This window comes from Stigmatopora nigra, chromosome 1 (assembly GCF_051989575.1).
Source record: "Stigmatopora nigra isolate UIUO_SnigA chromosome 1, RoL_Snig_1.1, whole genome shotgun sequence".
In the NCBI taxonomy this organism is placed as follows: Eukaryota; Metazoa; Chordata; class Actinopteri; order Syngnathiformes; family Syngnathidae; genus Stigmatopora; species Stigmatopora nigra.
The window spans coordinates 10245057-10262266 of NC_135508.1; the positions used below are offsets into that span (position 1 = coordinate 10245057).

Below are 17210 nucleotides of genomic sequence, written 5' to 3' on the forward strand. Positions count from 1 at the left end.
AGTCCCACTAAGTAACATGCATAGTAAAAGAAAAACACTATTGTAAATTATTATATTTTTGTTTGTGGACTTGGTTGAACTGAGAGTTTGTCTGTGTGAGACAGTGCACACAATGTTCATTGTTGATAATGACTGGCCTGTGCTGTTAGTACTGTAGGAGTCAATTTATTTCATTACTATGCTGGTGTGTGACATTTACAATAAATCTGGCTGAGCAAAGGTATGTGTGTGATGTGGCTCTTTGCGGTAACACAGTAAAAAATGTGGCTCTTTGCGGTAACACAGTAAAAAATGTGGCTCTTGGTCTCTGACTGGTTGGCCACGCCTGTAATAGTTCATCACAATCTTCAAATATCAAATTACATTGAAAATACTTAGATGAATAGATAAATGGAAACATTTATTATTAGTATTAATTAATTTTCCAATGCCACTGGCAGCTGCAGCAGAAGGATTAATTAGCCCCTTGCAGCTCTCAAACAGCAGGATGCCAACCCCTGACCTAAAGGAACATGCAAGAAAAAACCTTTTCATAGCCTTTGCTTCCCTTCTCAGTAAACCCTACAAAATCTGAAACATCTTACTAAGAGAGCACAAACATTTTATGCACCTTATCACCCTTCTAGTTCAACTTTAAGGTATTGATGCGCTACAAATTGAAGGGGTCACTAAAGACATTTTCTTGGATGACATCCAATTATTTCGGACAAGTCCAATCGACCTTTATTCATTTTTAAGGCCTATTTTCAGCCGTACAACCCCACGTTGTATATGTTGGGTTTTATTTAATCAAATTGGAAGGCCACAACTTGAATTCAATCTTTACATCAGAACAGTGTCAAAAGACTATATTTGAGGATGGCACCCTCAAGTGGAAAAAAATAATATGCAATCTCATCCATGCCTCTCAAATACACAAACATCCATCCATCCATTCTTTTTACTGCTCAGCCTCGCTAGGGAGCCAATTCTAGTTGACCTTTGGTTAGATTATACACCCTTGAATAGTACTTTGCCAATGACAGGGCACACCCTGAAACAAAATTCACATTCACACCACTATAGTCTTCAATTAACCTTCCTTGCATGTTTTGGGAATATTGGAGGACACCAGATGTTTTAACCTTTTGAAAACCATGGCACCTACATGCAAATAGATCTACAGTACACGACAGCATTTCATAAAATTTTTAAAGTATTACTCTTCTCTTTCGAAGGCGAATACTATACGGTATGTTTGTACAGGTTATCATCGTGAATGTTTCACATTTCCTTCAGTTTGATCAAACAAACTAGTACAAAAATGTATCTTTTGTGCCACACAAAATGCAGAAATAATGCTTTAAATAAGCTTCTCATACATTGGTTGCTGACTTTTTCATGATTTTCCTTCTATAAGCCTGTCTATGCCAGACTGTGTTTTTCATCTGCAAAGCTTGCACGTGGGGTACATAACAATGAGAATTCTTGTTGAATGAGCAAACACAATCATCAGGAAAGGCAAAGGCTGCACAGCAGAATATTCACTGTACAATTAAGACTAATGGCAGTACATTCAGTCCTAGCATTCGGTCCTAATGAGCGCAGCAGGTATGACTGTAACATAATGATGGTTTTCTCCCCTTCTCAGACCTCTGGGTGCTGCCATTGCACCTGAGACCATGGACCGGATGAAGATAATCAAACGGAGGCTTTCCATGTCTTTACGCAGTGCTCGACCCGTTGATGACTCCCTATCTGAGTTGGCGGAGCAGATGGCTTTGGATGAGCCACCAACAACCCGGGATAATGGTGAGAATCATTCAAACATGCCCACACACAGACCAGGCGGTCCAGTTCAGTTTATCTTGTATTGTCTATGACCTTCATGAATAACTGAGTGACAACATTGAATATTACCACATGTTTTCATAATTACAATTTTTATGCCAAACTGCAAATTGGAGGCGAGTAACACAGTAGTATACAAAATAGAACTGCACAGCTGCAGGTTTTACTCCAATAGACCTGTACCAAAATGTGAATCCGTAGAATAAGGAACTTTCACAACTATTTGACATATTGAAAACAACACAATTTAAGTGAACCAAACAGAATCAAATTGTAGTTGTTAGTTGGGTTATATACCTTGTCTTAGCTTTTCCCATTCACTACATCTTAACCATCATCCATCACCTCATTACCTCTTCAATTTTCACTGGACTTACTAGTTCGGCAGACAAAAGAACTGTGTGCACTTACATGTTATGCTGTACATATCTTAAGCATAATAAAAGTTATATAAACCTAAATGGCCATATGTATCATATTTGGTAAATAAATTTTGAGCAATGGGATATTTTTCCCCTAGTAAAAACTGATATATATATATATATATATATATATATATATATATATATATATATATATATATATATATATATATATATATATATATATATATATATATATATATATATATATATATATATATATATATATATATATATATATATATATATATATATATATATATATATATATATATATATATATATATATATATATATATATATATATATATATATATATATATATAAATATATATATATATATATAAATATATAAATATATATATATATATATATATATATATATATATATATTATATGATACAAATTCATGACAAATTATACCTCATATGTTGTAGTGTTTTTGTTGAAAGGGACTTGCATGAGGTATAAACCTCACCTGAGGCAGTGAGTGTGTACAGTATTGTCACACTCCAGGTACATACGTACCTGGAGTGTGACAATATAACGACATGGCTATGTATCTGCACACTTGATATCCAATACTTTAACAATAAGATATGTGTTCATTTGTTTGCACATTTCCACCAATGTTAATTATAGTTAATAGTCAATGAGTGTTGTCTGTTGCAATCTTATTATTTTTTCATAGTGCTCGTTATTTTGGTTATTTCCTACGGAACAAAGATAACATTAATGAGAAAGGTACTAAGATGGAGAAAGTGACGTAGTTGATGGAAGGCATTAACCTTTGACCAATGTATTATGTCTCTTTCGCTCCATCTTCTTCTTACCCGCCTGCGCCCATATTTCCCTTGATTCTCATGGGTAAAAAGTGTTGAAACATTCCTCACTTACTCAGTGTGCTTGCTAATCAGAGGCAACATAGAGACTGGAGCTGGTCTGATCCCTCACCTTTTTCCTGCAGGAGATTTGGATTACTTAATGGGGGCTGTGAGAGAACTGGGAGGATTTCAAGCTAAATGCTATGTAAGCCTGTATGTATGTAAGGGGGAGGAGGGGATGTGGGATTTAAAAAAACTGGATATGTGTGATGTAGTCTTGTCAACAAACAATTATTTTTAACCATTATCTTGGAAATTTTGCTGACATAACAGCTTCACTACATCAGTTTATTTCTAAGGGTGTTACCACAGCTCCAGTATTCTATCCCATCCCATATTTTTTTCATTTCTACCTCTGATTGCCTTGCATTAAGACCTATTTTTTTTATGTGCATATTTGCTTTTCCACTCTGTTTTTTATTTGAATCTTTGGCTGTTCCATCCATTACTTCACATCCCATTAAGCATTTTCCCCTTTCAAATCTTCAGTCTTTAAGTGTTTTTTTTTAAATGTAATTTTATTTATTTTTTATTTTTTGGTTATGCTCCAATATAAATTTTCCACCAAAATAGCAAAACAGCATGTAAGCAGACAATCTTTGACCATGTGTAGACGTCATATTTGACAGCAAGCAGGGAATCTGTGCAGGTGCTCCCATATTCTCTAATTAATTTGGATGTTATTGTCTTCTGTTTTCATCTGCGGTTTCCTCACTTACAGTTTCAGATAAGAATTCAGAATTTCAGTCATCTATTTGATCATTCCTTTAAAGTCTTGGTGTGATCTACCTCTTCTTTCTGTTATATTTTCTTTATTGTGGTAATTTTCTTCCCCAACTCTTTGACTTTCTTCTATTTGTGTTTTGTGTCTGCTTTTTTTTCATACCTTTCCTTGCTTTCTTTTTTTCCCTTTTCTCTCTGACTGCTCCTCTGCAATCATGTGCCTCAAGAGCCAATGGTGGTGAGCACCATGCATCCTCCTGCCTCCCACAGCGCTCCCTCCTTCCTGCGTCAGTATGCCGGTCATCTGGGCCGAACTGCCCTGCGCAGAGAGCCGGGTGGGGGGCTGGAAAGAGACAGAGCCTATCTAAGCCTCCACAGGACTGGATCTCTGGGTACACACAAACACATGCACCCATATCCACACACCCTGACAAACACATAAAGGTTTGTGTATGCACAGTACATTGTAAATTGTGACTGCACAGACATTGATGCAATTTTCAGTGAGTTGAAAGGGATGACTACTGGTATTCTGCTTATTTATCACACAGATTTAAGAACTTTGAATGCAAGTTTAGCATAAAAGGCAATATAGAAGACAGAAACAAGATGCAATATCTGAAACATCAAGCATTGTTTTCCAAATACGTATTTCCGTATTTACTCGCATATAAGCCGCATCCGCGTATAAGCCACATCCGCGTATAAGCCGCCTCTTAAATGCCTTAAAATCGTTGAATTTTACAATTTCTCTCGTATAAGCCGTTCCCAGTTCCCAATTTTCACCTCCATTTTCATGGTTTTAGTAGGGAGTACAAATGTGTTACTTTGAAGGAAAAGGGTTGCAAATCTAGCATTTCTCAATGGCATCTTCAATTCACTCTTTCAGTTAATGCCAGGTCTGTTACAAAATGAGGCAGTTTTTTTGTGAGTGGGGGTGTTTGAAAGAGTAAAACATCCATTCAGTGTGATGTAGAAAGATAAAACTGTAATGACCTTAATCCAACATACACAAACACATGCTTACAGCTCACACAATCACGTTGCCTCTGCCTCTTTTGGACATATTTTTGTAATGGATCCTGCTCTGTTCATATCTGACTTTGGTGGGTATCTTTGTTGCAGAGTGGCAAAGGGTATTAATATAAATATATAAGAAATGGAACGCTGGGATTGCAGAAGGAAAGGGGATTTGAAGATAGGGAGAATAATCGATTTCACATGGCTCAAAGCAATAAAGAAGGGGGGATGAATGCATATGAGGATAGAAAGGGATCAATGCTATCAAAGTGTTTCCTCCACAGTAGTACAGTAATAGTTGTTTGAGTTCTCCGCTAACTGAGTCATGCAATGGCTGCAACAACATTGAAAAGCGGAATTACCTGTTTGGGTGGTGTTTGTAAATACAACACAAATACATTTAAACATACAAATATTAAAAAATTATAACAATATTATCTATATTACTGAGGGAGACATCCAAATTGTGCTTATGAATATTCCTTGAAATTCTTAGTAAGTTTCCTTATATGTTTGTTAATGACAGGCCTTTCAGCTAATTCAAAATTTACTTTACCAGTCTAACATGAAAATATGCAAACATAGAGAACTGTAAGTGCAAAAGTGTGGTGCACCAGATGACGTCATTCTCTGCATGTCTGAGGCAGCAAAGCCAAGGCTCTCATATTATGCAGGAACCATCACCAGCGCTACTCTATTATTAAAACCGTAACAAGATGGGTGCGTGTGCGTTTTCGTGTAGGTGCACGTGCACACCCATGTTTGGTGTGTTCAATTGGTTGGTCTCACTGACTCACTTTGCCGTTCAGCAGCCAGCACACGTACCACCCTTAAAGAGAGACATAATGATGCAATCCCACTCTCCTGCAGTGCTAAAGAGATGTCGCTCCTCTTTCAGTCATTTGTTAGCTGGCTGTATCCATCTGTACAGTATGAGTATTAATTAAATACAGTCTTCATCGACATAAGTGCACCTCACTGAATAGGTTTTACTGTGGTTATTCTTAGGTTTGGCCCGCAGCCAGAATATTTCAATTGGTTTATGATTAATTTGATGGTAACTGGTACGGCAGCTAAATTACCTGCAATACAAATTAGTTAACATTCTTGCTGTATAAATGAAAAAAAGAAAAATGTCAAAATGGCTTGCTTATTTAATGTGAAGCAATGTCCTCTCTCCAGCTCCTTGTCCTTCCTTCTCAGAGTGTCTTGATTTTCATTTTCTATTCCAATCTACATGCCATTTAACTTCCAGACAAACACAAAATAGCGGAAAATGGAGCCTGCACACATCATGACCTTGTCTTTTTGTTCAATTTTATTGAATAACACTGCATTAACTAAGGTATCTGTTTGCTGGCAAAAACACTTGACTGCAGTCGATCTTTAATAACAGATGTGTTATATTTCATTATGCACGGTGTCGTCTTGCTTCATATACAGGCATAACCGCTTTAGAATGCCTTGTTGACACCTCGCCTCAAATGTGTAAATGTCCAACAAAATACTGAAAGCAGCATCATGGAACAATTTCAATCTTGCGCTCTGCAGTGTGACTTGCAATTTGCCTTGAGGTTCCTTTCATAAATATTATTTAACACCCAACTGTATATGCAAATGTCTTTGTTAATTGGTGTAACAGATGAGTTGTCATTAAATTACCCCGTAAATGCAGATTGATGTTAAACAAACCATCTGCATTTTGACAATGTTTTAAAACTTTACATTTTTCACGCTAAAAATATTGTTATTAGAACATAGTCCAGCTCTGTAAGCCACTTTCTCATGCTTATTTACTCTTGCATTGGTTCTTGTTAATTATCTCTTTGTCTTTCATGTAAACTTTTGACAGCAATATATTTATTGGCATTTAATGTTTGATTTTGAAATAGTCTGGCTGTTTATTTGTTTTCATGTGGCTTGACTCAACATTAACCATTAGAATGGAGGAACAAATGCTAAACAAACTGATTCACTTCAAGTAGGAAACAGTCTTTTGGAGCACAATTGTTCGTTTAGTGACAAATGTTGTCTCTGCTCTGAACAATTCACCTAGAGCAGTATCAGTGGGTGTCCTTATACAGTGAGTAATTTAATATTGTTATTCATTCTTTGTGAATGAAGCATGCATGAGTCTTATTCAGTGCAATCTCTGCTCAAGAGTTACTGCATCATACACTGAACATTATCCAGTGAGTGACGCAGCACTTCCACTTTCGGCCAGCACGCCGAAACCAAAGGTTTAATTCTCGGCTTCGGTCTTTCTGCACCTTGTTCCGACATTGTCTGCATGCATGTTTTCTGCAAGTTTCGTGGTTACGTCCCAGTTTCTAAAAACATGCACTGAAGGTCAATCAAATTGTGTGAGTAGGGAAGGTTGTTTGCCTCTTTATTCCAGCAATTGGCTGGCATGTGGCTCAGGATGTATGTAGTGGGCTGAAAAATAATGAAAGAATGGACTATTTAAATCTTATTATACTTGTATAATGACAATAATGACATTCAATTGAATTCAAAACAAACTCTTAGGGCTTTGGCTGTCTTGGCTTCGTTTTTGCCTTAATATCTTAACATTATCACATTGGTCCATTATTTGTATCCTCTACAATGTCTTTTTCTTATCTGTATGCACATTGGCACATGCAAGGTGTCTCCGTGCACGCCCATCGGAAATGGATTCTGCTTCAGGTCTAGGAGAGAACCATTGAAGTGGAAAAAAGTAACAGAGCAAACATGAGTGCAAAGAATGAAGCTAGTGCAGTGACGTCTGCATTGCAAAGATAACCCAAAGAGAGAGCAAAGTTGAATAAAAAAAATACTGCAAAGTTGTTGAAGAGGTTAATCATGCAGTCACGCAGAAAAAAATAATGCGTCTGCTGCCCCCCCAAACCCTCCTCCCGCTACAAAAATACTCTTAGAGGACCCGGACTGATGAGAGCAGAAGGACAGAGCAGTTGAGATGGTCAGATGGAGAGAAAAAAAACACGGACAAAGATTGGTATCACATGAGAGGAAGGAGGGTATTGGCAAGGTAAAGGGAGGGAGCCGGACGACTAACAACATTGAAAGCACTGATAGAGCGCCAAAGGCAAGAAGGCAGACATCGCGCGGGGAGTGGAAAGAGGGAGAGGCTGAATAGAGTGGTGCGATGAATAGAAGAGGACGAAGCAGAGATGTGACAGAGGGAATAGGAAGAGTGGGACATTGCTATATTGCAAGTGATAAAGCAAGATGAGTGTGAAGAGAACAGCTGGCCAGTTAAGACACAAGAAAGTATCTTCAGGATGACTTGCAAATTTTGGAGATTAAATCACCTGTCAGGTTTTTCTGCTTATGTTTTTTCACACTATCTCTCGTGTTGTGCCTGCACCGTTTGACCTTAGTCAGTGAACAGAGTCTGACTGCAGGGAAAAGGAGGGTAGGATAAAAGGGAGTGTCTTCAGCTATTAACTAGTGAAGTAGAGTATTAGCTGAGTGAGTTGTTGCATGAAGAGGACGTGCCGCTTTATCTTCTCCCCCAGCACCACCCACAAAAATGCTCTTGACTGCATGCCTCAACTAGAAGCACCACTCCGTCTGAAGATTTGACTGGACTTACATTTTTAGTTGAGATCTATATTTGGATTTTTGTTCACAATACTCCTTTGGGGCAATGGATATGTCAGGAAACCCAAAAAGGAGTCCTGGAAGTGGTCCCAGGCTGGAAGACCCTCGGACGGTGGAGGTTAGAATGGGAGAAAGAGACCCAACATTGAGGATGTCACCATTCCGTATGCTTCGTGTGTTGGAGTCATGCCGTACGACGGGAAGTCGTATTGGTGAGTGTCATTGTGTATTATTGATTATTGATCTCTCATCCGATGGTTGGATGACAACAGTTATCTCACATACTGCATATATATGTATTTCATTTCATATATCCTAATAGCAGAAGTGAACCCGAAATTGTGTAACGCCATGAAGGGTGTATTTACATGGTGAATTTCACTACCATTTCTGCTGTGTTCATACTTGATTCAGTAAACTTTTTCATAATTGATGAGGGCTACATCTGCCAAACGTAGCTGGTTATCCTTTGAGTTGTTAAAGTTCTTTTGAATATTTAAAATGCTCATTTACTTGTCTGAACAAGATTGCCTCTGCTCTATTCTTGTGCACGCTAAATTTAGAGGGTATATTTCATCACATTTAAAATCCCTTTCAGAGCCACAGATTACCTTAAAATGTTGATTTGGTTCAAATTATAGTGATAGCAAAATTAAATCAGTTGAATGTTGTCCTTGACTAGAAATTTAATCGGGGTACAATTTTTTATTAAACTGCTGGACTCAAATTACTTGAATGCTGGTATCAGAAATCTAAATTTACCATAGGGAACACTAATTTGTGGGTGAGAAATTCAAAACTGTTTTTCTTTACCACATCACATTTTTAGATCAGCTGCAGGGAGGTCTCAAGGTCTCACTCACTTTGTTTTTGTCGTCGTTCTTGAGAACACTAACTAAATTACCAACTACTAATAACTACTTTTCTCCCATTGATAAAAGATCAGAATGAAATTGGCAGGTATATCCTTGGGATTTATTCTCATCGATACATGGAGCCCGATTTTATATTTTTCGTCTTAGGGCTGATTTATTTGTTAATTGTTGGCTGTAGCTCCCGAGTTAGCCAGTAGAGGGCATACATTCTGTTTGGCTGTGCTTATCATTTCTTTGGAGTAATGAAACACTTGGGGAGACAGCCTAACGGTCTAAATTAATTTTAATCAAGACTTTTAGTGTTATTCAAGTCACAGAGGTTGTTTTCAGGAAGCATACATGCAGGATGTTATAGGGAAATATTGGTGGGACTTTCCTATATTCACACTTCTGAATACGTAAAAAGAAAGACCTGGAAGCCACTACTTATTATCATTTGATAAGTATTTTCTGCTACGCGTTTTAGAGAGTCTATTTCCCTGTGTATTTCTGTTTTTGGGTAGGAATTCTTCATAAATATATTTTCTCCCACTCAGGTGACAGTTAACTTGGGTATTTTAGTGTATCACAACTAAAGTGGGGGACAATAATGCCTGATAATTATACTGTCTACTCAGCTTTCTGAAGAAATTAAATTCTGTAAGCATATTCTCTGATGCTTTTAGTCCACTGGATCAATAATATATATCGATTGGCAATAGATAGCTGAGATAATTATGAGTGGAGTCTTTTACGACATGTAACTGCTACTCCTTATAACATGGATTTTGGCATAAGCTGCCTAAAGGAATATTCATATATTGTGGTGTAGTTTTTAATTGTGTTGTTGTACCACAAAGTAAACAACTAGATATCATTATTTTTCATGGTGAAAGCTAGTCTGGTTTTGAAAAGATACATTTTGTATTCATACTCGCCACATACCCTACAATATTGAAGCATTGGAATCATGTAGTGCTCTTCTAGACATTCAAAGACACTTTACATTGTATTTTTTTCCCACACACCAATTTATTCACACACCAATGGGTGACGCCTTACATGAGAGATGCTGCCAACCCACTGGGAGCAAATTAGGTTCTTTCACAAGGACACTTAGACAATGAGCAGTCTTAGCCAAAAATCGTGGACCCTTTGGTCCTAGGATTACTCGCACTAACAACTTTGTCACAGTTGCCCCAAATCTTTTCGTTATTTCAAAAAAATAATTAAAAAATCACCAACCACTTTAGTTGTATATGCATGTTGGAATCCCCCATGACCAAAATGCCTTTAATGACCAAATAGCCCCTTCAGACAGTCTCATCCCTCTTTTCAGTTAACCATTACAATTGAATTTAGATGTCACGCCCTCAATCTGTTTTATGTCTGATGCGTTGCAGCCGTGACAATGACATCATCCTCCATTTCGTTGTCTCTGTATTTTGAGGGCCTTTAGTGCTTTACTTACTTTAGTGTTTCCTGTGAACATAACATTTGGCTTTCAGCAGCCAGAGCAGCTTCATGCTGCAGAAACAGACCTGCTTAGATACACAACTTGACAAAAGTTCAAAATGAAGACCCTTAGATGTACAAAAATGTATTCGTACATTTCATTCTTAGGGTGAGAGCCCTATCTTCTGCAATGCGGTTCATTAGCCAGATGGATTCAGGAAGAGTATGTGGGGTGTGTAGAGGAGATTACTGAGATGATGAGAAAACTCCTAATGCTTTCAGGTTAATATTGATCTCTGGTCTCCTCCTCAGTTTACCAATGGAAATGCATACTCATGTGCCTAGCACTCCTTGCATTGACTGTGATACACTGCATATCCTGAGGACTGTTTAAAAGCTTCTGATGTACAAACTTTTATCTGTTGTCAATTACAGGTATCGTCCATGAGAACGTAAAGATGGGTTCAGACGGGGAGAGCGATCAGGCTTCCGGAACATCTTCTGATGAGGTCCAGAGTCCAGTCAGGGTCCGTATGAGGAACAATCACCACCGACGCATCTCTAATGAGGTAAAGGAAGTCCAACATTATGCATAATGAACGCGGTTGACACATACCTGGTTTCAATAACACCTAATGTTATTAATTAATGCCTTATGTGGCTCAAAGTCTTGATAGAGGTAATAGTTTAGGGACATTGTCATGTTTTCTGTGACATGTAACAATAAGGTGCTTGAAGTATTTAATGGATCACAGTTTGGACTCACTTGAATTGTTAAATTAAAGCTGGTTGTATTAAAAGCCTCTAACTACTATATTTTTCAAACTATAATTCACACTGGAGTATATAGGGCACTAGCCAAAGAATTAATAAAGAAATTGCAAAAAATATTAGTCAGCACTTTTGCGGGGCAGTTTTTTAATTCATCATAAATTAAGAAAAAATATTATTTGTTAAAGTAATAGGAAAATGGGGAACAATAGAAAAAATAGGTACCAGGTAATTTTTTTGCACAACTGTAGGCTGAAGAAAAACACAACATAACAAGCGTGTTGGTGGACCCTCGACCAGATATATATTAATATTAATTCATTCATTTTACCTGAGCCGCCTATCCTCACAAGGCATGCTGGAGCCTATTTCACCTGATTTCAAGTAAATTGGATGAATGAATATATTTTCAATGGCCCAACTACTTCCGTTGAAAGCGAGAAGAGGAAATCTATCAGTGGATCACATCTCAATTGTGAAATGAATGCATTTCCTTACAAAACAGATGTGCACCCCCACTGTGTTCATACATGAAACAGACTTTGTAATGTCAGTCTGCACTAAAACCCACATTGCCGTAAAACCCCAAGTGGAAACACGACGTAGATAAGCGCCATCTGCCATAGTGACAACTACTGCCCATATTGTAGAGAATGTGGTCACAAATCGTGTAGGTTTGCGACTATATAAGCTGGAAAGCAAATAAAGAGTATATATAGGACATTTAAAGGGTAATGTACATAAATAGATTAGAATAAAAACTGCTTTTTAAAACTATTGTATGATTATGCTTGTATGAGTGTCAAGCTTTTGTATGAAGAGGAATTAAGATATGAGCATCTGCACATTATGGATGTATTGTTGTATATGGTTTGTGTTGGCACGCACACTATACATAACACTTACCAGAGGAGGATTCATTGCTGATTCTGCTGAGTCACCTTTACTGTATAGTGTACCGGTAACTGCCGATATGATTTGCTGTCTTGCTTTGAACAGACGTGCGTCTCGGTGTGTTTGTTTCAAGAAGCTAGAGAATGATGAGCACAGCAGTATTGTGGGAAATGCCTCTGGACACATGCTTCATCCTGTTGTGAACAGTGAAAGGGACTAATTTAGACCATGTTTACTAAAGAAATCGAGAGGAGGGGGGGGGGGTGCACAATGACGGGAGAAAGAAACTGAAATGAAAAAAATAAGAATGACATGAGCTAAGTATTGAGAGGCCTCGAGATTGATATGTGAACTAGAGGCAGGAGGAAAGGAGAGATGGAGTACAAGATGGCAACGAGAAACGAAGAAAAACAATGTCTCCTCTCAGTTTGCCCCTTCCATTCCCCCTTCCCCCAATGTGCCTTCCTCCTCTTAGGAATCTGTCCATTCCTCTCTCCTCTCCTCCTACTCGCTCTCTCCCTCCCTTGCCTCCTCTTTTTTTGTACAGCCCCCTCTCTCTCTCTCCCTCTCTCGCTTAGAATGTGGATGGCACAGTGGTCTTACTTACTGTGTGCGTGCAGTCATGTGGCAGCACCGAGATGTGCATGGGGCAACGCGTGCGTGTGTGAGTGCATTATAAAAAGACACGTTTAAGGAGGACAATGAGGGAGCTACTAGAGCTATTCTGCATTGTGAGTATGGTCGCACGCATGATCGCGTGGGGATACTTATTTAACCAATACCAGTCAGTAAAAGGGTCAGGAGCGATGTTCTTTGTAAGCCTGTGTCCATTTTCACTCATTTATGTGGCCTTATCCGTTAGAATTCAAAGCACAATGTGTATCCGAAGGGTATTTTCAAGGATGCTTATATCACAGTGATCTGTATTTTTGCGTTTGCACTCTTGTCTTTTGCTTCTTATAAATTGTTCATCTTTCAGCTCAAAGCATAACTCTCAGTTGTTTATGGATCGGTTTTCTTTCTGTGTTGCTATTAAGCCTGCAAAACATTGTCTTATGTCACAGCATGAGAATATATTTGCCAGGGGTGTGTGATGCTTATATTCTTGAGTAGGTTTGTACTCATCCTTCTTGTAATTATGCTAGCAAATGAGCAAAAGCAACAGACCGTCCTCTCTTTCATTTGTCATCACACACACGGACTGATAAATGTAATAAAGCAGAATGCGTACAAACACTTACGCTCTGTCGCTGCTTGGATTTTGCCAACCAGACAACCCTGCTACCATGGAAACTATGTGTTAACAGTTGACATGCATATCATATACTGATGGAGCAATTCTACGTTTTGGAAAACTGGCTTCATAGAGAATTACCTTTGAACAATATATTTCACCCTGTATAGACACAAATATGCATATATGATGCTTAGCATAAATACATGAAGAATATGAAAACATTTCGTGTGTAATTGAGCCCTTACAGCTTCTGAGCAGATCTTAAGACACAAAAGCCTGCTACACTTAGCAAAGGAGAAAAGCGATGAGAGGAAAACCCACAAAAAGACCAGTCAGATGTGTTCCAGATGAGGTCTGGAACTTTGTCACTCTGCCAAAAATGTACCGAGTAGTTGGAAAGTGTCTTGGCATGAATTCCTTTGACGAAGATTTTTAGTAGACGTTCATTCAACATGGTGATAACTGTAGCATCGGTTTTCTTGAAGCACCTCAAGTTGACCTAATAATCAAGATACATACAAGAAAGGCACCTCTATTTTCCACATTACACACTATTTTCATTGCTAATTGTAGAAATTGTAGAAAGCCTACAACAACCAGAATGCACTGGGCCGATGTCCTTGTATCTAAGCTCCCTTTAAGGCTACTCGACGCTCAGCTGTCGCTTTCACTTCGTTGCCTTTGATGACAACATTAGTGAGCAGTAAGGCACTTTGGACAAATGCTCGCTTGCAAACAATGGAAAGATACAAAGCTTGTTGATGTGAATAATCAACAACATGAGCTAATGTTCGGCCTATTTTACAGTAAAAACTACAATGAAATAGTCATGTTTCTAAGTTCTGAATTTACTATACTAGACATCCGTACTGTTTTGTACAGTAGATACAAGTTATCCAGTATACACTTGCTGAAGAGAGTGATATTTAGTTTGAACTGACTGGCGAAAGGGTGTCAAATGAATGCTGTGTAGTCCCAGTGAACTCAATTGAATATAAATATCCGCCTTAAGGTTTTTTGGATCGTTCTCACTCTAGCAGGGAGCCCAGAAAATGTAAATGTTTAGATTTTGGGGGGCTTTATAATTTTTTTTTTTTATAGCATTTTGGAGAGCAGTGATCCACAACGCTTTGGAAGTTAGTTGCCTGCGGACACCATGTAGCTCTTAAGAATCATGGGTCTTTCTAAAAGTAGGCCAGTGGGCATTGTGATTTTTGAAGAATTTTTATCTTGTTTAGTTTTTATAACAGTTAATTATTAATTAATATATTTAGCTATAAGAGGATAACTGGTATGGAAGGTGAATAAATGAAAGACCATTATTTATAAAGAATGTGTTAAATACTTATTTATTATACGTATTTTTTACTCCTTTTATTAACCCATGTAAAAAAAGTGATTTGTTTAATGGCCTACTGACAAAATATTTTCTGTCTATCTTTCAGGACTTAAACAAACGTCTGTCTCTCCCAGCTGATATCAGGCTACCGGAGGGCTACTTAGAGAAGTTTGCCATGAACAGCCCGCCCTTTGACAAGCCCATGAGCCGCAGGCTACGACGCGCTTCATTGGTCAGTACTCTGTGTATTCACATCGGTCTATACACATGTTAAGCACCTCTATCTTATTTGGGTCTGCTTTGCAACATTTGCAACATGAAAGAATCATATATTATTTGGTATGTGCTGTGTACGAATGAAATAGCACAAACTGCGTATATCTTTTTAAATGCTCACTGAGTTATAGGCAATGGCCGACAGTTACCGACGGCTCAGTAAAGGGTTGAGCAAGTCTGTTATGTTTTGAAACCAAGCGATCATGGATATCATTAAGGAGGGAGCAGTTGTGTGACGAGTTGGTTTACATATCGTGTAAATTGGAGGATGGGGGAAATGGGAAAATATTCATGATTATGCAGAGTATCCTTTTATGCCATTGTGCTGTGACTGAATTAATGCTTCTCTTTCACTGGCTTTGTTTTTTTCCACTTTTGGGGGGCGCTGTTGGAGACACAGTCCCTCCTTTCATTCATGATCATCTAAACAAAATCATTCACACAGCTCATCATTCTCATTTACATTTTACATAACCCATATCCATGCCTTGATATTCTTTGTGTATGTATACAGGTTTCATTCATTTTCCCATTATTCTCGGGCAAGGCCTGTGACCTGCTGCCAGCTCCTTTCTATAAGCGCTTTAGTGACGTAGCTATTTTGTAGGAGCCCTACTGAGATGAAAGAAATTGATTTTTGAAGCCAGCTTTGCCAAGAAAAAAAGATGTTTTCAGTGGATGAGAGAAAGGCAGTCGTCTGATGTTTAACCTTGTCAAAGACTCACTTGAGCGACTGACTTTTTCTTGGAGCCGTGTATATGTGATGTAACAGGAGGATCAATTCTTTAGCGGAGGTGCTTTACTGACTTGGATTAAACAAAATAACACCAAAGCAAAGATCAAGGACGATTGAGGCAAAGATGCAAGTATGAATGCATCTATTCATGAAAGCAGCCTATTAAAACTGCTAGCAAGATTTGAATAACGCCTCACTTCACTAATGCCTGTCAAATTTAACTAACATGCAAGGGCATGGTTTTCAAACGATTACTATCCCATAAATTAATGCCAAACATTTCTGAAAGAGCACTGATAACAGCATTAAAAGTTTTCCATTCCATTAAAAAAATACTAAATGACTTTAAAAAAAATAATTCAAGAAGTGTGGAATGATGACAGAAGAAGTGGAGCACTAAATTCAGTGGATAGGTGAATTTTCAGCCCTTAGTTATTAATGTAAAAGTCCCCCATGCTTCCCTGCCTTTATATAATGCATATATAAACGCTTCAAATGATTTGTAGGGCAAAAATAAAAACAGTATTGTCTATAATCCTTCTGTATTGTTAACTTAAAACTCATGTGCAAATGACAAAAACACTTCACAATTTGAGACTGTTAAATGAACACATCATTTTTTTTCCTCATACATTGCCATTATATTTTCTGTACAGGTGGTCTTTTTTTTAGTCAGTTTTTACAGAGGACATTAAGTAATGAGGTGCTATAAATGGGTAAGGCTTTCCCCGTCACATTTGTGATCAGTAAATGTAAGCCTAGAAATGGCAAGCACACAGATGGTAATGGCCCATGGACTTCTGAGTGTGTGTGTCCTTTGTTACCAAAAACCACGGCAAAGTGTCAGGTGTCATGTAACATATGTGCCTGTTTGAAACCGTAATTGGATCTTTCGTCACTGTAATTCAAGCGATGGTGCTCGGCATCACATTACTTGTATGCATCTTCCCTTTGACAATCAATTATTCACAACATTCCAAAAAAGACTGGGGGCGAGACTGGTAAAGGAAGGTGTTGGTTTTGTTATTATTTTCCCCAAACTAAAACCTCATCGCGATGCACATCTCAGTGCCAATTTTATTATATTAAAAGCAAGCCACACTTCTTTTCATCAACACTTTTCTTGGCAAAAGATTCCTTTTATTTCTCTTACCACATCACAC

General features: G+C 38.0%; 1 protein-coding gene and 1 long non-coding RNA gene across 10 annotated transcripts in view; one reads left to right on the forward strand and one right to left on the reverse strand.

Moving 5' to 3' along the window:
- The window catches only part of LOC144190494 (cyclin-dependent kinase 17-like), a 29150-nt gene that overhangs the window by 4448 nt on the left and 7492 nt on the right, over window positions 1–17210 (forward strand). For 5 of the 9 annotated variants that reach the window (XM_077710852.1, XM_077710859.1, XM_077710845.1 and 2 more), the window contains 4 exons: window positions 1631–1791; window positions 4087–4251; window positions 11230–11363; window positions 15142–15267. In XM_077710852.1, the coding sequence (XP_077566978.1) occupies window positions 1662–1791; window positions 4087–4251; window positions 11230–11363; window positions 15142–15267 (555 nt within the window). In that variant the 5' untranslated portion in view covers window positions 1631–1661. Of the gene's footprint in view, window positions 1–1630; window positions 1792–4086; window positions 4252–7812; window positions 8698–10879; window positions 11077–11229; window positions 11364–15141; window positions 15268–17210 lie in introns of those variants that run through there. The other 4 variants (XM_077710881.1, XM_077710890.1, XM_077710876.1 and 1 more) reach the window with 3 other exon arrangements.
- Window positions 10447–14273, reverse strand: LOC144191497 (uncharacterized). The gene is made up of 3 exons (XR_013325011.1): window positions 13942–14273; window positions 12472–12653; window positions 10447–11355 (listed from the first exon to the last, which is right to left on the reverse strand). It is a non-coding gene; the product is annotated as an uncharacterized LOC144191497 (long non-coding RNA).